This window comes from Urocitellus parryii, chromosome 2 (genome assembly GCF_045843805.1).
Source record: "Urocitellus parryii isolate mUroPar1 chromosome 2, mUroPar1.hap1, whole genome shotgun sequence".
NCBI lineage: Eukaryota > Metazoa > Chordata > Mammalia > Rodentia > Sciuridae > Urocitellus > Urocitellus parryii.
In genome coordinates, this window is record NC_135532.1 from 43,633,739 (window position 1) to 43,659,001 (window position 25,263).

Below are 25,263 nucleotides of genomic sequence, written 5' to 3' on the forward strand. Positions count from 1 at the left end.
TATCTTTATTTTGTTTTTATGTGGTGCTGAGAATTGAACCCAGTGCCTCACACATGCTAGGCGAGCACTTACCACTTGAGCCACATCCCCAGCCCCTTGTATTATATTTTAAATTTACACTAACAAGAACTCATTATTAAATTAGATTGTGTGACTATATTACATTATATGAAACATCTAACTTATGGTTCTTCTAAAAAAGAAATATAGTTTTATTACTTTCACATACAGAACACTCTGACTAACTGAAAAACTCAGAGAATGATGTATTCTGGTTAATTTATTTTCTGGGAACTCTTGGTTAGCTAGAAAGTATACACACACATTTGTAGCATGGAGGACATTAAATGAATAAAATTGACCAAAACCAGTTATTTTTGTGGTTTGTGATACTGCCTGTGATTTCAGCACTGAAAACATTCTGATTAATCTGAAGTTTTCACTTATTTGGGTTCTGGTTAAGCAAGACTTCCTTCATCTATAAACTCTACAATTATGACAGTTTTCTATTATTTTTTTCAGAATAGATTGGTAGAAAATGTAAGCATTCTATATAGAACAAAGTATGGAGAAGATCATCTATAACTATTGTTGGGTAAATACGTAACTGTAAATGAATGTTTGAGGATAGATAGGAAGAGTGATTCTCTCATTAATATTAGCTCCCATTATTTTAACTATTCCCCATGTTTCGCCAACCATTTGGACACAAATATTTGCTATATTAAGGAACTTTTGTATAGTGTCCATAAAATAACAAATTATTAATTGGTAGAAATAAATTTTACTTTCTGGTTTTACATATTTTGACATAACAGTTAAAAATATCTAAATAATGAAAGAACATTGCAAAGAAGAGAGAAGATATTTATCTTCTTATTCCAAGGAATTCCTTTTTTTTTTTTTAAAGTAACACCTCATTGTGAGGGAAAATGGAGATTCACGTATTAACAAAGGTGATTCTAATTATAAGAATTTGTACCCTTGGACACAAATGTGGTTCTAAACCATTACTTTGGATGACAGATTACTGTCATTTTACATTCTGGTTTTATGAAGAAAAACAACTTCAGTGCTTTTTCTTCAAGAACTAAATATGTTGTACCTCAAAAGATCTGAGAACCATACCTATGGGTATGCATCTATAATAGGCATCTTAAACTTAACAAGTTTGAAACCCCAGAATCCACCTCAGCAAAAGGCAAAGGGCAACCCACTATTTCAGCTCTTCAAGCCATATATCTAGGAGACATCATGACTCCTGTTTCACCCACGCAATCCACTGGTAAATCCTTTCAATTTCTGGCAGTATCTGACCCTCTCTGCAATTTGCATGTCTATCCCTCACGTGCAGCATTAAATCCCATTTGTACCACCACAAGCCTCCCTCTGGCCTCCCTACTCCCACCTTTGTCCTCTTGCAGACCCCTCTTCACACAGCAATCAGAGTAATTTTATATAACATGTTGCAATTTGCAAGAAGTTTCAGCAAGAAAAACTGCTGACATGATTGTGCTTAAAAAGTCAGATTAAATTTATATTTCTGTAATCATTTTAAAGAATAAAAAAATTCACTTTTTCCATATGTAACATGAAGTACCACACTTTTTACTTCTAGTCCTCATTATACCAACTTAATTAACCAAAACCAACAGAATTAACTGAAAGTATTCTTGATTTTTATCTAAATTTTAAAATCTTATTTATTTAATTTAAATTTTAAATTTTAAAATAACATGGGAATTTAGGCACTGTTTATTATTAAATTCATAGTTCTTCACATATATTTTTAGCAAGAATGATTTTTTTTTTCTTGTTTTGATTTGTTCTACTTAGTTGTAAATGACAGCAGAATGCAATTCAATTCTCTGGTTGTACATGATGTAGAGATGCATCATTTGTGTGATCATACATGTACCTAGGGTAATGTTGTCCATCTCATTCTACCATCTTTCCTATCCCCTTAGCCCCTCCCTGCCCTCCCCTTTGCCGCATCAAAAGTTCCTCCACTTTCCTCCACCCCATTATGGTTCACATATTAAAAACTTCAAATATCATGTTTGACACTTCAGCATAGGTGGGCTAGTAGTGAGAAAATATACTAACATCCAAAGCAATCATGTGCTTTCTTTAATCAAGGCTTCCCTCTTCCTGTGTTCTCTAGGTCTGTCCTCCACGGTTGGAAAGTTCTCTGCTCCATTCACCACTCCCCTCCGCCACAGTTAGTCACTGTCTTCTTTTCCAGCCACTAACATGATTTTTGAATTTGTCACAACTTTTCCATTTTCACTTCATTTGTCCCTGTTTTGAGTTCCTATCACTTCTCTCCTAAACAACTGAAATGATTTTATGATTTGATTTCTGGCTTTCACCTCCTTCTCTGCAACCTTCTCCCTTCTTGGCCATGCCATTTCCTGATGAAGACAGACCATGCCACTCCTTTGCTCATGCATCTTCATGGCTCTTCCCTGGTTACAGACATATCAGCCTCTGCATGGTGCTCACAACCTTTTAGGATTCCTGTTCCCTAAGCTTTCTCTTCCACTAGTTTCTACCCCCAAGCACATCCCCAAACTCTGAACACTAGTCACTGTAGATACTATTTGCCATTTTCCAAGCAGCCTGGTACTGGAGTCTGTCCCCTACTCAGAGGTCTCTTCTTTCTAGAGTACTGCTTCACCAGCTGGTTTCAGTCTTCAAACACTTGTGAGTGCTCAATGATGCATTAAGCAAAAGAAAACTTGTATGAATTCAACCCTTCCTTAATTACTTGTGCAAACTGACCAGAAATAACATCTCTGCTTAGGAAATATTGACATTTTAATATTTTTAGGAGCAATAGCAGTATCAACTGGCTCAGAGTTTTGTAAAACTGAAAAGATCCAGGCAGTACAGGGGCAAGTACAAAGCAGTAAGAGGGGGTGCAGGGGATAGTGAATAGTCACCTGGAAAATCCAGAATGCTCCTGTGTTTCTTCAGAGTAAAATGACTTATATTTGTGAATTTCCAGTAAAGGTGAGATGCCCTAAGATCTTACATGAGGGGAATGAGAAAGTTTAGTGTCTGCTAGGGTTATTGGTAATTTTACTGCTTCTTGGATAGGAAGAAAGGTAAGGTAATATATTTTCCTTTGGAACACTTAACTAGGTGTGTTTTGCTCAGCTAAGACATGGTGGTGAGACCATAGTTTAATATAGACACTTTGGCACTGATTAATTTTTTTCTGATTGGCTGATTAGGGTTCAGCTAACCATCTATGAAAGTTTGGGGAAGTGTCCAGATTTGGGCCCAAGTTATTTCTTGATCCACAAATGGAAGATTACCTGTAAATTATCCAAGATGATTCGGAGGGACTGCACCTGTCGCCGAACAGCACCTGAAAATCTTTCATAGGTTGCAGCATCATATTCACTCATTTGGATCTCCTTTAGCCTGAAACCAGAGGGGAAAAAGAAGACAAGAGCTTACAGCATGTTCATGTGTTCTTTTACTCACCTATTGCTAAAATTGTATGAAATTCCTTGGAAACTCAGACTTCAAGGAGAAAAGGAAAGAAATAAGATCTCCAGCAATGCCTCAGATTCAATGTCCAGTGGTATGTTGGTGAATGAGTAAAAAATGATGGCCAGGACCCACCACTCCTTCCCAAACACAAAAGGCCCCAATTTGTAGTACATATTTGCTGATTTCTAGTGTATAAATATTACCACTACAATCAATAGAAACAGTATACATTTTTCAAATCTACCCACACAGTGAGAACACACACAGACACACACACACAACACACACTCCAAAACTTGCAGAACCTAAGATGGTTCTATTCCTACATTTTTGTGGAATCTTCATACTACTTTACTGAACTATTGCACTAATTTGCAGTCCCACCAACAATGTATGAGCAAACCTTTTGTCCTACATCTTTGCCAGCGTTTATTGTTACTATTCGTAGTTGATCATTGTCATTCACCACAGTGACATGAAACCTTAGTGTGGTTTTGATAGGTATTTACCTGATTGCTAGAGATGTTGAATATTTATTATTTATTTGTTGATCATTTGTGTTTCTTCTTTTGAGAAAGATTTATTTAGTTCTTTTGTCCATTTACTGATTTTTTTTTGTTGTTAAGTTTTTGGAGTTCCTTATATATTCTGGATATTAATACCCTGTCAGAGAAGCATCTGGCAAAGATTTTCTTCCATTTTGTGGACTCTCTCCTTATGGTCTTAATCATTTTCTTTGCTGTGCAGAACTTTTTAATTTGATGGCATCCAACTTATTAATTCTTGGTTTTATTTCTTGAGTTTTGAGAGTGCCTGCGCCAATATAATGGAATGTTGACCTTAGGTATTCTTCTAGCAGTTACAAAATTTATAGTCTAATTCCTAAGTTATTGATACCTTTTGATTTGACTTTTGGGCAGGGTGAGAGATAGGGATCTTGTTTCATTCTTCTGCATATGGATATGCAGTTTTTCCAGCATCATTGTTTAAAAGGCTGTCTTTTCTCCAGCATATATTTTTTGGCACCTTTGTCAAGTGTCAGATGGCTGTATGTATGTGAGTTGGTCTCTGTGTTGTGTATTTTATTCCACTGGTCTTCATTTCTACTTTCATGTCAGTACTAGACTGTTTGTTTTTACTCTAGGTCTATAGTATAATTTGAGATCAGGTATTGTCATGTCTCACGTATCACATTTCTTCCTCAGAATTGCTCCATCTATTCTATGTCTCTTATTCTCACAAATGAATTTTAGGACATTTTTTCTAGTTCTGTTAAGAATGTCATTGGTATTTTGATGGGTAAGGCAATGAATATGTATATTGCTTTTGGGTCGTTTAACAATATTAATTCTGCCTATCCAAGATCATGGGAGGTCTTCCATTTTCTAAGGTCTTTTTATATTTCTATCTTCAGTGTTCTATAATTTTTATTATAGCTGTCCTTCACCTCCTTGGTTAGATTAATTCCCAAGAATCTTTTTAGGATATTGTGAATGGGATGATTTTCTTGATTTCATTCTCAGAAGAGTCACTGTGGAAATACAGAAAAGCTATGGATTTATGGATTTGTGTCATGCTACTTTGTTGAATTAATTTATCAGCTCTAGTCTTCTGGTGCAGTGTTTGGGGCCTTCTAAGTATAGACTCATGTCATCAGCAAACAGAAAGTTTGACTTCTTCATTTCCTATTTGTAAATCTTTATTTTCCTTCTCTTGCCTGATTGCTCTGGTTAGGATTTTAAGAACTATATTGAATAAAAGTGGTGAGGTTGAACATCCTTGTCTTGTTCCTGCTTTTATAGGAAATGCTTTCAGTTTTTCTCCATTCAGTACAGGCTTTGGGTTTGTCATCTACAGCTTTTGTAATGTTGAGGTAAATTCTTTCTTTTCCTAGTTTCTCCATTCATGTTTTTAACACGAAGGGGTGTTGAACTTTATCCAAGGCCTTTTCTACGTCTATTGAGATGATTATATGATTCTTGTTCTTAATTTTGCTTGAGTGGCAAATTACATTTTATTGATTTGCATATGTTGAATCAACCTTGCATGTCTGGGATAATACACTTGATCCTGGTCTATTGTGATGTGATTTCTAATGTGGCTTGCTAATATCAAGGATTTTTGTATCTATGTTCATCAGTGATATTGGTCTGTAGTTTTCTTTCCTTAATGTGTCTGTGTCTGGTTTTGGTATGAGGATTATACTGTGATCATAGAATATATTTGGGAATGAAATAAATTGAGAATGACTGGTATTCGTTCTTCTTTCAAGGTCTGGTAGAACATGGCTGAGAATACATCGGGTCCTGGGCTTTCCTCTGTTGGAAGGTTTTGTGCTGTTGCAATTTCACTACTTGATATTTGTCTGTTTAGGTTTTCTATGTCTTTCTGGTTCAACTTGGGCAGGTCATATTTGTCCAGAAATTTGTTGACATCTTATGGATTTTCCAGTTTATTGGAGTATAAAATTTCAAAATAATTTCTAATGATTGTGTGTGTTTTAGAAGTGTCTGTGATGATATCTCCCTTTAAATCTCAAATTTTGTTTATGTGGGTCTTCTCTTTCTTTTGGTTGATTTTGCTAAGGGTTCATCAATCTTATTAAGCTTTCCATAGAACTCTTTATTGCATTGATCCTGTATATTTTTATTCTCTATTCATTAATTTGGACTCTGATATTATTTCCTGTCTTCTGATCATTTTGGAATTAATTGGCTCTTCCTTTTCTAAGGCTTTGAAGTGGAACATAAGTTTATTTGGGATATCTCTATTTTTTTAATGTAGGTATTCATTTTTTTCTCTTAGAACTGCTTTCCTACTGTCCAAGATATTTTGATGTCTTATATCTCTTTTCTTATTTGTTTCCTAAAAATTTCTGGATTTCTTTTCTCATATATTCTATGATCATATTTTATTTAAATAGTGGTGTTCAATCACCATGTGCTTATGTAGTTCCTTTTTTTGCTGTTGTTTTCTAGTTTTATTCCATTATGATCTGATAAGATGCTCATATATATATATATAAGTCACGAATATATATACATAGATATATATATACATACATAGAATATACATATATATCTATATATATATATTCGTGACTTATATCATGACCTAGAAATATATAATATTTGTGAGTTATATTGTGACGTAGAGTATGGTCAATAATGGAAAAGATTCCATGAGCTTCTGAGAAGAAGGTAAATTCGGCTGTATGGGGGTGAAATATTCTGTAGATGTCTATTAAGTACATTTGATTTATAGTATTAAAGTCAGAAAAATCCTTATTAACTTTATATTTGGATGACCTGTCTGCTGATGATAGGGGATGTTGCAAACAGCATTTAGTTAGATCTTGTTTTTTTGATCCAATCCATTAATCTGTGTCTTTTAACAGGGGAGTTGAGACCATATGCATTCAGGGTTATTATGGATATGTGTTTGAGGTATTTTGATTATCGTGTGTCTTAGGTTCTATTTTGACCTTGTCTATTTGGGGCCCTATATGCCCCCTCTATGTGGATGCTCCCTCATTTCTGATAAAGGAACATTTTTCTTTTACTGTCTCATTGAAAATGTTCTTAATGCTGTCAGCCTGTATTTCCACGTTCTTTTCTATCCCAATGACACTCAGGTATGCTCTTTTAATCCTGTCCCAAAGTTCTTGTGCATTCTGAATATGGTGTTTTATTTTCCCCCTTTATTACATGCTGAGTGTTCAAGTTCCTTTACCCTGTATTTTTTTTCTTTGACCCATAAAGAATAAATTATTTTTGCCTGTAAAGAAATGCATCACAAAAATTATATTAAAATAATAACTTTTTATAAAGATAATATTTGATGAAGAGGATAAAACTTTCACTGAAGGAAAACTGAAGGATGGGATTAGGAATATTTAGCCAATACACATTAACTTTCACCATGTGATTTTGGAAATTCCAATTTGTTTATAATTCTACTTTGGAAATTCCAATTTGTTGATAAAATTTCTCTCTAGTTGGAGCAAGCCTTCTTTACATATTTGGACTAGCCTTGTTTCCAACTTTTCTGGCCATACAAATTTTCTATTTCAAAGGCATACCTAATTTACAAAACGTGCAAGAAATAGCTCTTCGATATACTACTTCAAACTGTAAATATGAACATTCTCATTCAATGAAGCATAAAGTCAGGAATTTTTTAAATGGGCTGATAAAAAAATTTAAGAAATACTCTGATTTTTAAGTTCTAAACAGATGGTGCTGGTGCCGTGGAAGTGCTTTCACTGGTATTGAGATGCAAGTGTGTCTCGTGGCAAAAAAACTAAAGAAATACTCTATTGTAAGTTCTAAACAGCTAGTGCTGGTATCATGGAAGTGATTTCAGTAGTCCTTAGGATGCAAATGTGTCTCCTGGCTGTGGTGGTGGTCACATCAACCTATATGACTGATGAAATCATAGAGAACCATATCCGAAAGTTGTAGGGGACTGGCAACGCCCCCGAATAAACCTTCTTTTCCCCCTTTTTACAAAAATTCTTCTAAAGATGATGCACTTTTGCTTTGGGTCCTTTTCCCATACTATGTAAAACAGTCACAACTAGTACTTTCTTTTATTTTTAGTAAATTGCTGGAGGTTTAAAAGATAAACCACATGTCCCTATCCTAAAAGAGCTTTAAAATCCAATAAAGGAAAAGTTGAAACTGAGAGAAAATTTTAAAAAAAGAAATAAAGAAAAGCTGATATATATATATATATATATATATATATATATATACACACACATACACACACACACACACACATACACACACACTAGGTATTTTGTCTTCCCTTTTTAATTTTTGTAAATTAAGATAAAAGACAAATCAAAAGTTTCCAGCCCAAGCTAGGTGAAGTTGGAGAGAGAAAAAAGCAGACCATACAGCAAATACCTTTCTGACACCTGCAGCTTCCAAAACCACTAAGAACACTTTCATTAAAATTAATTTAATTGTATGAAAATTTATATAAAATTATGTAATTAATATTAAATAATCTGATTTATGTTAAATTTTATTTAAATTTATTTTATTAAATTAATTTAAATAAAATTTAATAAATTTTTAGATATAAATTATATTATAATTTAATATAAATTAATTTATTAAGTTAATAAACAAAACTAATTAAATAATAAATTTAAATTAAATGTAATAAAACTAACAAATTAATTTTAAAAATAAATTTAAATTAAATGTAATAAAATTAATTTATATTTAATTATAATATACTTTAAACTTTTATTTTATATTGAATTTTAAAATTAATTTTAATAAAAATGTACTTAATGGTTCTAGAAACTACAGGTGTCAGAGAAGTAATTGCACATAATCTGCTTTCTCCTCTCCGACTTTACTCAAGTTGGAAACTCTTGATTCATCTTTTATCTTAATTTACAAAAATACAAAGATTAATTTTAAATACTCCTATTGTTAAATACCCATAGAAGCATGTAGATAAACAGTCCAGATTTTAATGATACATTCTTACAGATTTATAATAGGTGTATTCCTGAGTTAATTTACTTTCCTTATATAAGGAAAATTGCCTTAATAAATTTTTCTAAGATTGTCTTTTTATTTATTTATCACGTTGCTCTACAATATGCGCTGGGGATATGGTAACATTCAGAATAATGATCTTAAAGCTTGTCAGGAGAGGAGAGCTAAAATATTCCTGCTAATGATTTACAAAAGAAATTTCTCAAGGTTAGGCCTTTCCTAGGGAGTGAAAGAAAGTTGATGTTTCTATTTTTAACCTTAGTTTAAAAGTCTGTAAACCTCACAATTTTCATAGTTTATAGGGATGTCAGTCTCCTTGTATGGCCCAAAAGGTTAATGAAAATAACAGTTTCCCTAAAATCACAAACTTGCTGATTTGCTTCTCTTAAGGAGGTGGTTACTGATTTGTATTTGACAATTTCAGATAATCTTGTTATCAATGGAAGCATTACTTCTGGAAAGAATGCAATATCAAGTGGCACGTTTTCTTTGTTCTGAAATACAATGGATATAAGAAAGGAGGCCCCTACACATGAACCCAGGGGCATCATCTCACTCGAGGACAGACTTCTCTCCCATTCTTGGCTCAAACCAAGCTCCCAGTTCAAGAAGGGCCCTGCACACCTGCAACTGGTACAACTCTAGGCAACTACATTTCCCAGAGACAGCATGACACCATCTAGTCTGTGTTCTCAGTCCTCCCTTCCCTTTTCTTTTCTTTCACCTCTCTCTTCCTATTCACATTCCATTGCCTTGTTTCTCAAAATCCTCGCTCTTAGGTAACTGTCATCATTCTCCTCAGGCAGTTGGTTGATAAAGACTTAATTAAGCCAGTGGCATGCTGGAGCCAAATTGTACCAGCTTGTGAGAGATAACTGCTCAATATTCAGGAATTTTACAAACAAACTTTCAACTTTTGGTAGCTAGTCATCAGCCTTGGAGGAAATGCTTATACCCAGGAAACTGGCATTGTTAACTCTCCCTACTGGCCTGTGAGGAGCTGGCTTATCTGCACACCACTGGACATTACACTGCCCAGGGGACTTGCAGTCTTAGTGGGTACTCTTGAAAACCTTAAAGATTCAAAACGAACTTCCATCTCTGAGATTTCTGTAACAGGGAATATTTTCTAACAGGGGTAAGTGATAAAAATAATAGAGACATTGCCAAGGGTTACCACATAGGCACATCCCTAGATCATCTTGGTCCAAGTTGGCTCTACAGATACATATCACTAGGAGATATGGCAGGAAAAGGTCAGAAAGGCAATGCCTTTCTGGGTCAAGAAAGATTCCCAAAGATACATGTACACGTAACCATTATATAAAACAATTCTGTAACACTGACCTGCTGAGACAGACTGTTTTCCGAGTTATTGACCAAAACAAAGAATGAAGCATGCTTTCCAAGAGAGGACCAGGCTTCTTGTACCACCACAAACGATGTGGCGGTTACTCAGTCTGTGCACTGAAAAACTAAATTTACTGAATGCAATTAAATAATCTAATGATTTCTAAAACTGAAAATAGGTCTTAATATTTTACTGAGATCTTCAAAAGTCAAAACTTATGGACTAGTGCCTAAAGAAAGGCCAACCTTTGTTACCTAAGTTGCATTGAACTGCACTTATTCATAGCCCCAGAATATTTTCTTTAAAAGAGGGAATGGATCAATGGTGCTTAATATAAATTAGTCATCTTTTCCATGTATTTCTTTCCATGATTCTCTAAGAATTGATTGTGTGCTAACTCTGTATCTGTCACTGTCATGGCTGTACACAAGAACATTTAAGTTGTAGTCCCACATTGGGTTTTAGAAGATTCTGTGCATTTCAAAAATAGATGGTGAAGGAAGTACTACTGAAAGCCCTCATAGAGATTCTACCAGTAATAGACAGAGAAATCACTTTCTGATTTGCTCACTATAATTAGAAAATGACATTTGAAAGTTATAACCTTTTACCTTTTTGGTCCCACAATAATAGTCATCAAAAGCCTTTGAAAGTATATGATTTTATTTCTAAGGAAAAATGTGATATAGCTTTATAGCATTCTTGAGAGGAACATAAATGTAACAAATTAAAAATACACTTTACAGGGAATATCATGAAATATAGCAAGAAAAATTTGGGTTTATAATTAACCCATGTTTCTGAAAATATAGAGTCACATTTTAATAAAAAATGGATTTTAAATAATGGGTTCTAGGAACTGCAGTTGTAGCAACACTTGGATTTCTTTTTATGCTTGTTTGCTATTGGAAAAACACATGTTTCTGTCAAAGCACATCAAATTCATGAACATATTTTACATGCAGAGCTCAATAAATATTGTCTTGCAAGCTGTACTCATTTTAAAATATGATCAATAATGGAAAAGATTCCATGAGCTTCTGGAAAAAGGTAAATTCATTTCAGCTGTTTGGGGGTGAAATAGTGTCTAGATGTCTATTAGGTACATTTGATTTTTAGTATTAAAGTCAGAAAAATCCTTATTAATTTTATACTTGGATGACCTGTCTGCTGGTGATAGAGGTTCTTGCAAACAACATTTAGTGGAATTTTGTTTTTTGATTCAATCCATTAATCTGTGTCTTTTAACTGAGGAGTTGGGGCCAGATGCAATCAGGGTTATTGTGAATATGGGTTTGTAATTTTCTGATATTTTGGTTTGTTTACTACATTTAATTCTGTCTTAATTTTCAGTTAGTTGGTTGCTCTTCTCATGGTCATCATCTATTTAGGAGCTTTGGGAGTTATTTTTTGGGTATATCTTTGTGCAGTTTATCTTTGAGTATTCTTTGTAGTGCTTCTTCAGTGATCATAAATTCTTTTAGCTTATCCATGTCATATAAAGCAATTCTTTCTACATTGATTTTGAAAGAGCTTTGCTGGATTTAGAAATCTCGACTGACAAAATTTTTCTTTAAGAGCTTTCTTGAATATCTCATTCTGGGCCTTGTTCTTCTTTAGGATCTGAGTTCAGAAGCCAGAAGTTAGCCTTTGTGGCTTGTTCCTAAATGATACCTGATGGTTTTTTTTTTGCAGCTTTTAGTGCTCTTGCCTTCTTTTCTATGTTAGGTATTTTAATTCTGGTGTGTAAAAAAACCAAAAAGTTGAAACTGATAGAAAATTTTTAAAAAAGAAATAAAAAGGAAGAAAAGATGATACATATTTATAGCTACCAGGTATTTTGTCTTCTATTTTTGATTTTTGTAAATTAAGAAAAAAGATAAATCAAAAGTTACCAGCCCAAGCTAGGTGAAATCGGAGAAGAGAAAAAAGCAGATCATAAAACAAATACCTTTCCGACACCTGGAGCTTCCAAAACCACTAAGAACACTTTCATTAAAATTAATTGTATGAAAATTTATATTAAATTATTTAATGAATATTGATGAATAAGATTTATATTAAATTTTATTTAAATTCATTTCTTTACATTTTATTAATTTAAATAAAATTTAATAAATTTAAAATATAAATTATGTTATAATTTTATATAAATTAATTTTATTAAATTAAAAAGCAATACAAATAAAATTTTAAGTGCTACATCAAAAAATAAAGTTAAAGGTAATAAAACTATCATAAAATTAATTATTAAAATACATTTAAATTAAAGGTAATAATATTAATTTATATTTAACTATAATATAATTTATATTTAAAAATTTGTTTCATACTAAATTAATTTTAATAAAAATGTTCTTAATGGTTCTGGAAACTACAGGTGTCAGAGAAGCAACTGCCACATAATCTGCTTTCTCTCCTCTCCGACTTTCACCCAGCTCAAGCTGGAAACTCTTGATTCATCTTTTATCTTAATTTACAAAAATAAAAAAAGATTAATTTTAAATACTCGTTTTGATAACCCAGAGAATCGTTTAGATAAACAGTCCAGATTTTAATGATACGTTCTTACAAATTAACTTTTCCATTGGAAATGATTGATGTATTAAGACTTTTGGTTTGACTCACACTTAACGTGTAGAAACCATTTTCCTTATGGACATATTTAACACCTAGAAAATTGAATTTAACCTGAAGTGGCTTTGTAGCCAATTGAAATAGTTAAATGGATAAGTTTTGATTAAAGAATTTTGATAAAGAGAATCTTAGAATTGAACCACTAAATTTCATATTTGGGCCCTCCAAGTGTAATTTTGTTTTAGTATTTGGACAATGTTGAATAAAAAGTCCTGATAAAGAACTATTAAGCCTAGTTGGTTCATCTGGTCTCAAGGGTATGTTGGGGACACTTTTGGATCTTCCCATTCAAAATAGCTATATTTAACACCTAGAAAATTGAATTTCACCTGAAGTGACTTTGTAGCCAATTGAAATATTTAAATGGATACTAACAAATCATCCTTGTTCTCCTTCCATAGTGAAGGTCTGGAGGAGTTGCTGCTGGAGGTCAAGGACATCTTAGGTGTATGAAACTAGAGACATTCAAGCACAAAGAGCTTGTCTCTCCATGTCTTTCTGCTGGATAATTTGAGTGAGTTTCTCAACCTCCTCTTCAGACAGCTGATGGATCTTTTTGGTTAAAGATATATTCTTTGAATTACAAAGTTGAATGTCAAGTATTCGTTCTTTGATTCTTTTCACAAATTTTTCCATTTTGGCTTTACACATGGCATGGTTTTCATTCCCATTTTCTATATTAAGGCTTTTCTCTTTTGTTTCTGGAAAACTATCAGCATTCTCTGTTTGAATGTCCTGTCTCTCTTCATGCCCCTGGGCTTTTATTTGTTTGATGGTTTTCTGCAAATTCTTAATTTCCTTGTCTTTTTTAAAAATCAGTTGGGGATGTGCAGCCTTCATCTGCTCATACTGGTATTTAAATTTATCCATTTCCTCCTTCTGCTCCTGTGGAGACTGAAGTCGTTGCATTTGACTCTGGTTTTGATCTTCAATGATCTTTTGATGATGTGTAACTTCCTCTTCCAGAAGATTCTTGATGACATTTGGTTGAGATACCTCAGATTCTAGTTCTGTGATACTATCGAGGGTTTGAGGCGCAGCCACAGCTCCAACTCGATTCCGCTGTTCCCTAAGTCTTTCCAATTCTTCTTGCAGATGTCTGTTTTCTTCCTTTGTGGAGCTAAGACTTTTGTCTTTTGCCTCTATGGTCTGCCTTAAAGTTTCATTTTGTTTTAAGGCCTGAGAATACTTATCTAAATCCTTTTGCAGTTCTGAACTTTCTTGTTTGAGTTGGCCAATAAAAACTTCTTTCTCATTTATAAGTTGCATCAATTGCTTCTGTTCTTCTAAACAAGATGCCAATATTTCCTTAGTTTCTTTTTGATCAGTAACCATTTGCTCAATATTCTTCTTGAGTCCTGCTATTTCAAAGTCTTTCTCTTGACTGAGTTGCACTACACGCTCCTGTTCCAGCTGTAAGGCAGAGGTATTCCAATTACATACATTTGAGAGTTCCTGAATAGTCTGCCTGTAATTGTTTGCCTCTTCCAACAGTCTCTTTTTGGCCTGACACAGTTCTACTTGGATCTGTTCTTTCTCTCTTTTCAGAGTCTCCATAATAGTGTCTTTTTCTAGAGAAATTTGGTTGTTACCAGCAATAGATTCTTCCAACTGATGCCTTACATCTTCACATGCTGAAATCAACTTGTCATTTTCCGTTTTCAGATCAAAAGCAACTTTCTTTAAATTTTCATTGAGCTGTTCTACTTCTGCAAGATTTCGCTTCAAGTTTGTAATTTCGACTTCCCCTTCTTTAAGCAAGTCATCCTTAAAATTAGAGTCTTCATTAACAGCATGTCTTAACTCGTTCCGAACTCTACATAGTTCCTCTTCCTTTTGGCTAATGTATTCCTTAAGTTCCAGGTTTTCCTGCTGGATGTTTAAACTACTTTTTTGTGACTGACCTAGCTGACCTACTAAATCTTTGACTTTAGCTTCAAGCTTCTGCTTGGTTAAATGCAAATCACTGAGGCTCAGTGCACTCTGAGTTAACTTTTCTTTCTGTACATGCAACTCGTTAGTTATGTCCATTTTATCCTCCTCAAGTTGATGAACTCTCTCTTTTTCATCATCCAGATCTTGTTTCAACTTCTTGATTAGACCATCTCCTTCATTTTGCTGTTTTGATAGGTCATCTATTATCCAATTCATGTGAGTTATGGCTTCCCGGTGTTCATTGTACAGATATTCTAACTCAGCTCTCAGCATTTGCTTTTCGTTAATACTCTCATACAGCTCTTGCTCCTTAGCCTCCAAGTTCAGTGTTAAGTCATGTATTTGTACATTCAAATACATGTCTGTTGAAGCCACACTTCTAATGACTTCATATTCCCAGCTCAGTTTGCAAAGTGATATCTGAAGTTCTTCCTTTTCTTGACTCAATAAGGACTTCTCTTTTTCTAAAACCTGGACATGCATTTGAAGTTTCAGATTGTCTTCAGCAAGGCTGGTATCCTGTCTTAAACTCCTGAGTCTCATTCTTTCATTTTCAGCATCAAACAGGGCTTGTTGGAGTCTGAACACTTCTCCCACTGATGAACTCTGTGGAGAAATTGTTCCCTTTTCTGCAGCAGGATCACTCTGCTCCATCACAGAAGGTTTATTTGAAGCTGTGATGCTTCATCCTTTTTTTCCAGATCAGTAGAATACTTTTTAAGTCTTGTGTTCTCTGATCTCAACCTTGATTCTGTGGTTTCAATTTTTTTTCCTCGACAACGAAGGGAACTGTCTTCCACAGCTTTGGAGACCTCCACAGGCGTATCTGTGGTGCAGCTGGAGACTTGGCCAGTGGGGGAAGCCAAGCTGCCTCCCACCTGACCCAAGGTCTGGCCCAAGCCGAAGCCTAGGCCTCTAAACCATGAAACATTGCTAGAGCTTCAGAGAGCCCTCAGCTCTGCTCCAAAAACCGCTCTATGACCATCCACCTTCTAGCTGAATGTCCTGGAGCGTTGCAGGGATCAATTATGACCAAAGCATTCAGAATTCTGGGGAGTGCAGGGTTCCTGTCACCTTGGCACTCTGCCTTAAAGGTAGAGGCCTGGCCTGGACTTTGACTAGAAACTTGCCACCAGGGGCTCAGTCACCCCCGTGGGGCCTCTGCTCCCTCCCTGGACTTTCAGCCCTCTGGTTGGGTGACTTCTCCCTCAGAGTTAGTGACTCCCCCAGCTCCAGCTGGTCCTGCCACCTCCATGCTGGCCGCCAGAACACCCCCATCTGAGACATTTTACCCTGTCTTGGAGGCCTGAAGTTGAAGTTCTGTCCTCAAGGACTCAAGTTTTCTATGAAATCTAATCTGTTGGTGATGGTTTCCAGTGGAATTTTCTTTCTTTCTTTCTTTTTTTAATATATGACAGCGGAATGCATTACAATTCTTATTACACACATAGAGCACCATTTTCAACATCTCTGGTTTTATACAAAGTTTTTGCACACCAATTCATGTCTTCATACATGTACTTTGTATAATAATGATCATCACATTCCACCATCATTTATAATCCCACGCCCCCTCCCTTCTTTTCCCACCCTCTCTGGCCAATCTAGAGTTCCTTTATTCCTCCCATGCTCCCTCTCCCTATCCCACTATGAATCAGCCTCCTTATATCAAAGGAAACATTTGGCATTTGGGTTTTTTTGGGATTAGCTAACTTCATTTAGCATTATCTTCTCTAATTCCATCCATTTACCTGCAAATGCCATGATTTATTCTCCTTTATTACTGAGTAATATTCCATTGTGTATATATGTCACATTTTTAATCCATTCATCCATTTACGGGCATCTAGGTTGGTTCCACAGTTGAGCTTTTGTGATGTGTGATTTGTGTCTTTCATTTCCATGAGTTCTGACTGGTTTCTTTTCAATATTTCTATTTCTTTATTGAAGTGGTCTTTTATCTCCAATATTAGCTTTCTTCATTCATTGCTTAGATCTTCTTTTAGTTTAGCATTTTAATAATCATTTTTAAAATCTTTGAAATTTCATCTACTTCCATATCTGTGGGATCCTTTGTTGGGAGACTCTGAATTTTGGAGGAGATTTCTTGGCTTATTTCCTCATGTTTTCAGAGATCTTGGTTGGAGTTGTGCATCAGTTGAGATGGATTCTCCTTTTAAGTCCTCTTCTGGATATTTATCTTTTTTGCTTTATGAGTAGATATCCCACAGTGCAATCTGAGGTGCCCCTCTGATTGTTCCTCCTTGAGACCTGTTTTTTTTTTTTTTTTTAGTTTGGGAGTTTTGTTTCCTCAATTCTCTGCCCTTGAAGTAATGTGAAGGCTCGGGTGGGGCTAGATCATCATGTGTGGAGTGAGATTTGCTGTTACTTACTTGGCTGAATTGTGAGTATTGCTCCACAGTGAGATCTCGACTCTATGATCTTGAAATGTTCCAATCAGTTTCCAGCCCCTCTTACAGGAAGTGGGAGCCAGGAATAGCACTATTGTTAGCAACAGATGTACAGTGTCTGCTGTCCACTTTGATATCTATAGCAATAATTGCCACCTATATAGGAATGTTGAGGTGAGCATCAGTACCATCAATACCAAAAATAAAAAATCATGAACTCAATCATGAATTAAACAGCAGGAGTCTACTATGTCGTGTATTCTATCAATATCACAGCAACATGAGTGGGATAAGAATTACATTAACTATCTAATTCTATTAGACAGTAGAATTAAAGTTTCTTAAGTAAAGAGAAAATAGGGTAGGAAGGCAAGAAAAGGTTTGAAATATGTTAAAAAGTAAACAAAAGAGAGTCAGGAGATAGGTAGCTGATGTTGACTATAAAGCAGGAAGAACAAAAAATAACTATATGTAATTAAAAGACAAAAGAGGAGAGGGAGCATGAACATTTGGTATTGGGGTGTGGAGAAACTAAAGAAGTGGTACTAAGGACAAAAACCAGTATACAAACAAATAAGCAAATGTAAGATCAAATCAGTTAAAGCCTATATATAATTATATCCCACCTAAGTCAAAACAAGGCTAAATCATAAACAGGTGCAAAAGAAAGCAATTATATGAAGTAAAATTACATAATATATTTTTCAAACCTATTCACACAGTGAGAATACCCCCCTCCCACACACACACATACACCAAAACTTGCAGAAAATGGAAAAAAATACAATAAAAAATTTTAAATTTTTAACCATGTAAAAATTAGGGGAAAAAAAAGAAGAGAAAAAATTAGGGAGAATACATAGAAAAAAGTGAAAAAACGGAGATGAGTAAAAACAGAAGAAAAAACTTAATGGGAAATAAAATGCTCGTTTCCTCTGAGGTGGTCAAACTCTTGAAAGTGACAGGTTTGCATTTTTATATCTATTGTTTTGCATTGTTTATATCTATTGTTGGCTCTGAACCCTTGAGTGAAGAGCTGGGGGTTATTAGGACTCACATCTTTGTGTCCTAACCAGCTGCAGTCCTTGTGGCTAGGGAGATCTCTTAGCTTCCAGTCTCTCAGTAAAGGGTGGGATCCACCGGGGAGGCTGACAAATGGTGTATTCCTGTAAGTGTGGGTGGTGTAGAGTTCAAAACTGGAAGTCGCAGTAGTTGGGGTTTAGTCTTGGCTGAACTTTGGAACTCTGGTAGGTATTTGAGATTTGCTGGAGGCCCCCTATTGTTGGGGTGATTCTGATCTCTGTTGGATGTCTGGATCTTGAGGTTTTCATTAAAATCCACTTTCAGGGTATAGGGACTAAAGTTTCCTATGCACCACTGTTAACACGAATTACCAGGTACCCAGCCTGGGATGCAGAAGTTCCTGTGTGGCCCTTATTAGCATCTTCCCAGAACCTCTGGTGGGTAGCTCTTTGTCCTTGAAATTAGGAGGCTGTTTGCTCCAGGCACAATTTTCTGTGCACCTATTTCAGTCACTGTGGTTGAGTCACACTCTGGGATTCATCAGAGATGACTGCTGGCAACTTCCTTTATGAGTTCCTGATCTACTGTCTGCTGGCTGCCACACAGTGCTTATACATAGGTCCTGTACTGGTAACCAGCTTTCACAGGGGTGATCCCTAATTCCTGCTGAACTCAACCACGTGCCAAGTGATTTGGGGTTGGATTTCACTGAATTACTTTCCCATTAACTGGGTCCATATTGAGCCACCCTCTCTATTCCACACGTTCCCCAAATTCAATTCAAATTTTTTTAAAAAATAAATCATGTTGTCCTCTCTCTGCCTGAGTTCCCCCCTTACCCCCAGCAGTCGCCACCAGCCAAGCTGCCCCACCTCTAACATAAAATTTTTCATATGATTTTTGAAGTTTCTCCCTTCCCATGTCTCTGGTTTCTTTTGTGCTCCACTCTAAAGTTTCAGTGAGTTGTGTGCTTTCTTCTCATTTCATTCCTTCCTCGGACACAGCATTTACTATCCCAGCTATCACTGCCTGTCCTCTGTCTCCCCAACTAGGGTCTGTAGCTTTTCCATCTTTTTGGGTACAGTGCTTAGCATGGTACCTAACAGATAACAGATGTTCAAAATAGATTCAAATAGATGACTGAAGTGAAACAAGATTCAGGATTATTTAAGAGAAGGCTTCTTAAATTAATCTTAAGTAGAGGGGTCTTTCTCTGAGAACCTCTTGGGTTTTACAGTGTTGAAGCCATAACACACTAATTCAATCACACATTTACGAGCATAAATATATAGGGGCTAATATTGGCCAGGGAATAATGAACACACCTCAAAAGCCTAATCTAATAACACAATCATTTATGTGTGTGTGTGTGTGTGTGCGCGCGCGCGCGCGCACAATGTTGGAAGAAAGGATCACAAGTATTTAGCTGAAATTCTTATGTAAAGTATATTTATCATGTGGGTTGGAAGAGAAACCTCAAATGCTGAGGAAGAATAAGTGTTTTCTATTCTCTGACAGGCACTGGGAAGAATCAAAATTAGAGTGCTGAGGGCTTATTAGAGCCTGACAATGCTGGGCTAAGACTACCAGGGGGCAGATTGATCATTCCTGCCTTACCACCCAGCTCTGTTGGTCAACACCAAAATGTTTCAAGTTCCAGTTCAAAGGCCACATCTAGGAAGTCTTGCTTAATCTCTTGAGTAAAACAGTCCATTCCTTTTCCACATACTTTTATAGACGTCCATCATGGAATCTTATGCTTCATTGCTTTAGGAGTTAGGTCTATTTCCCTTTCTCATAGCATTTCTCAAACTTTTCCAAAGTAGAAAATATGCTTCACATTTAGATCCAGTACAAACAAATGCATAAATGTTTATGTGTACAATTGGAGAAAAGATTTCATTAAAAATACTTATGTGTAATGCACTTCGATGCTTTCTATTCTATTTATCTGGAAGAAAGATCACATTTTCTTTTTTTTTTCTTTGAATATCCAATATCTAGCAAAACACCTGGCGTACAATGGTACTGAATAAATGCTATTAGATAACAATTTGAAAACACTATCAATGAGTAACTATAGACAAAATCATTATAACATCTGAATGGTTGTTTCTCAAGGTGACATACCAAGGTGCCCCTCTAAATCTTAATAACTCTGTTCAAAGAATGAAAAGGAATGTGTATCTAGGACTTGACCTCATAACAATACCTCTTATGTTTAGCTTTGGCAATCTCTGAAACTTCTTTATAAATTTTCATTTTTTAAGTTACATCTCAAGTATCAAGGCTGACAGAAGCTGGGCACAGTGAACCCTGTAGGATATGCTGCCTATTTACTTCATGTGTTGGAAGTCTGTATGTTCTCTCTCAAAGGAAGGAGACTAGTGTTGACTAGAAAAAAAATATGTAGGCATAGCTTGTCCTTGTTGGGGAGGCAATTAGGTGGGAGAGGGAATGGGGAAGGTAACACACACACACACACACACACACTTAATACATACATAAATAGAGATATATAAATACATATTAGGGAAGGAGTCAGGCAGTTCTAAGTCATCTGGGGCAGAGTAGTCTGTAGCCAGATCAGCTACAAGTATAGCAGTACCTTTGGTGTGATCACATAGCACCTAAAAGCACATCACATGCTGTCTAATTATGAGGAAATATGGAAAACATATTCCAGATTGTGTCATCTTTCAGAACCTACAAGATTCAAAGCACGTAACAAATTCTGAAAGACTGAGGAAAGGAATGAAGAAAGAAAATAGGAAATTTTAGCTCCTGGTTTAGATAAGCTTCTTATTGGTAATATTCTCAAGCCAACAAAACGCTAAAAATATATCATTCTACTTCTTTACCTCTGATCAAAACTGTCAGGTACAGCTGCTTAACATTCTAGTAATCTCTGTGGATCAACTGGCACAGTACATTTTTAAAGGGTGTATTTATGGGTATGTAAGAGTCTGGGTATTTTGGTTCTCATTTTATTTTTTCTTACAGGTTACAGTTAAATACTATGATTTTAAATCAATTATGAGGGAAACATACATTAGCTGTATGTATGTATGTACATACATACATATATACATAATGTATGTACATACATACGTACATATGAATGTATGTACTAATCAGCCCCATATAGTAGTACATGCAGCTAATGTATGTACATACATACATATGTACATTACTATATGTACTACTATATGGGGCTGATTAGTTTTGCAAATGGTAGCCGATGCAATTTCCACAGCTGACACCCATCCTAAATGTTTTTCTACGTGTGTACATGTTCCTCACTATTTCATTCACTTTTTGTTGATGTAATGTTTCTGTTGCATTTTATGCATGTCTCATGCTTGTTTCCCTGTGTTGTTTTGCCTGAATTGATCAATTCTTGATATATAGGAACCAGTATCTGGGTTAAAATCAGACTCAAATGAATGCTAACTAAATGCTATGCTAACGATATGAGGAACCCATCAATACTATCAGGCTATTCAAGGCAATGAGTGGACTTCTGTCTGATGATGAGGACTGCCTAGTGTTGGCAAGTCTCCAAATCAAGTATAAAGGTGATAGCTTTACAGTTGACCCTCCATATCTATGGGTTTTATATCACTGATGAAACAATCTTAGATCCAAAATATTTGGGGAAAAAAACCTATGTTTCTAGTGAACTCTTACAGACATTTTTCTCATCATTATTCCTAAGCAATAAAGTATATCAACTATTTACATAGTATTTACATTTACTAGGTATTATAAATACTTTTGAGATGATTTAAAATACATGGGAGGCATGCAGCACCCACTCATCTTTAAAACACTGAGAAACTAGGCAATATAAGAAACTTACCTCAACATTGAAAATACTATGTATGACAAACCCAAGGCCAACATTATTCTGGATGGAGAAAAACTGAAATAATTTCTTCTAAAAACAGAAACAAGCAAGGATACCCACTTTTACTATTCCTACTCATCATGGTTCTTGAAACCCCAGCCAGAGCAATTAGGCAAGAAGAGGAAATTAAAGGGATCCAAATAGGAAAAGAAAAGCTCAAATTATCTCTGTTTGTTGATGACAGATTGTATATTTAGAAGACCCTAAACACTCCATCAGAAGACTGTGAGAGCTCATAAATGAATTCTGCAAAATAGCAGGATACACGATTAACATTCAAATCACACGATTAATACTGAAATCAATGGCGTTCCTATACTCCAATGATAAATCTGCTAAAGAGAAATTAGGAAAACTATCCCATTCACAATAGCCTCAAAAGACAAAAGTCAAAACAAACAAACAAACAAAAACTTGGGAATCAATCTAACAAAAGAGGTGAAAGACCTCTACAATGAAAACTACCTAACACTAAAGAAAGAAATTGAAGAAGACCTTAGAAAGACCTCACATGTTCTTAGATAGGCAGAATTAATATTGTCAAAATGGCCATAATACCAAAAGTGCTAGACAGATTCAAAAAATTCCAATCAAAATTCCAATAACATTCTTAGAAATAGAAAAAGCATTTATGAAATTCATTTGGAAAAATAAGAGACCCAGAATAGCCAAAGCAATACTCACTGAGAAAAGTGAGGGAATTAGTGACAAAATCATACACCTCTCCTCTTTATATCCACTATTCAGCTGTCTTACCACCAAGGCCCCTTGACCTCATTCCCCTGGAGGGCAATGGTCTTCAACAGAACCAGGCTCCTTATCATTAGTGGCACTCAGAGAGGGGTTGCATACTTGTGCCCATGCACCACTGCAAGACTTATCCGTCTCCCTGCAAGTGACCTGTGTGCCAGAGCACTCTGCTTGTAAAGCATTTAGACTGGATAATTACCTGTGAAGAACTGAGAGGGGCAACAATAGCAACTGGTTGGGGGGGAGGGGAGAGAAATACCTATTAATCTTTTCCTAAATGGATACTTTACTATTCATATGAAACAGTCAATTCTTTTTAATTCTAACATGACTTTTCATTATAGTATAATTTTTCTCCTGCGTCTTTTTCAGAGATTTCAACTACTTTCATTCCAAAAATGGTTATCTGTCCTAATAACCTCTCTGAGAGGAAGGAAGAGTGAAGTCTCCATTCTCCAGAAGAGCAAATTCAGATTCAATAACCATAAATAAACTGTGCTCATCTGGGAAGCCAGCAGGAAGGCTGAGAGCAACACTTCTGCCTCTCAGGCCCATTCTGAGGCTCACAGGCTTTCCTGAAAGTGTGGCCAGCAGTTCTTTATTGTTCTGTACTGTTTACTTGCAGATGTGAAAGCACAGCATGTAATGGGGGGAATTTCATCAGTCTCATACACTTGAGCACACCTTTTTCTAACTGCACCCAACTCCTTTCATTGAGCACAAAAATGTGAGTCTGTTTCCCAAAGTGCTACCAAGTCCATCAATCAGAAAGGAGATATTACTGGTTCTTTGGTGTTTTTCTTTTTTAGCTTAAGAATAAACATGGAAGTCTAGAGAAGCATCTAGTGGATGGGGCCAATGAAGTGCCCTAAAACAGCTGTGGAACATCAGAAGGCCACAGGTTCCTTGGCCTGGTTTCAAAGACCCCACCTGCCAAAAAAGCCTCCCCAACCCACCTTACTGCTCATCTCTTTCCAGCTCTTACCCTTTTTCGTGGGCAGGCAAGCTGACTCTCTCCCTCATCAATATTGTGCACTCTATCCTGGTGCCCTCTTCATTTAGCTTTGTCTCATCTCCAAATCCTGGCACAGGAATGAGTGCTACCTCATATTAACCCACTGATCTTGCCATTATCTGCATAGCTGGAGGCTACAGGCTCTGTACCATGTGAGTTTAGCACTTAACAGTGTGCATGCATACATGCGTGCAAGTATGTATAGCTGGAGGCTACAGGCTCTGTACCATGTGAGTTTAGCACCTAACAGTGTGCATGTATGCATGCGTGCAAGTATGTATGTGTCTGTTAGTCAACAGCACTGTTGTAGATGTGACGTGAACACTCACCTCTGTTGAAATGCTCTCTGGCCCATCTCTCTTGCAGCTCTCTTGACCTCTTCAGGAACGGCGTCCTTCTCAGCATCAGAGATCTGGTACACTGTGTGACCTGCATCCAGCCGATAAGGACCTCCTTTTCCCCCCAGACCTGCAGTGTCTCTTCCTCCTGGAAAGAAACAAGGAAAATACAGATGATAAATCTGAACCTGACTACAAAACAAAAATTAGATTACGGTTTTGCAGATAGTTCTGAGAAGTAGCGAGGCATGGTGGTAGACACCCATAATCCCAGTGGTTTGGGAGGCTGAGGCAGTAGAATTGCTAGTTCAATGTCAGCCTCAGCAAAACCAAGGCACTAAGCAACTCAGTGAGACCCTGTCTCTACATAAAATATAAAATAGATCTGGGGATGTGGCTCAGAGGTCAAGTGTTCTTGAGTTCAATCCCTGGTTACCCAACCCCACAAAAAAAAGATATTTCTGAGAAGTATATTAATTGTACTTAACAGTAATTAAAAATTCAAATGACCTTTTTCTTAAAATAAAGGTTTTCCCCTATTTAGCATGATTTTCCACTTTTCTTATCCATCCAAATCTACATGTTTTTCAAGTTCCATTACGAATTCTATGACACACTTCTTCTGAGGCCTATACCTCATAGGGATTGATACTCAGGTGTACTATTTATTACTCTTCATTATTTTTCCTTTTCCTAAAAACTATGTAATGGATGGGATCATATTTTATTTATATTTTTAACTCTGCCCTAATTGCTTGAACAATATAAATACTTACTATATATCTGCTAAATAAATGAGCAACTCTTCCTTCACTTATTACCTTATTTTCCCACAAAATAGAAAAAGACAGTGAAGCTATAGATAAA

General features: G+C 35.8%; 1 protein-coding gene across 1 annotated transcript in view; it reads right to left on the bottom strand.

The window, feature by feature from the left end:
• Positions 1-25,263, bottom strand: part of LOC144253298 (von Willebrand factor A domain-containing protein 8-like) — a 57,062-nt gene that overhangs the window by 20,569 nt on the left and 11,230 nt on the right. Inside the window, exons 3-4 of the mRNA XM_077795199.1 lie at positions 24,388-24,544; positions 3,324-3,432 (exon numbers count right to left, since the gene is read on the bottom strand). Of these exons, the coding sequence (XP_077651325.1) occupies positions 3,324-3,432; positions 24,388-24,544 (266 nt within the window). The remainder of the gene's footprint in view (positions 1-3,323; positions 3,433-24,387; positions 24,545-25,263) is intronic.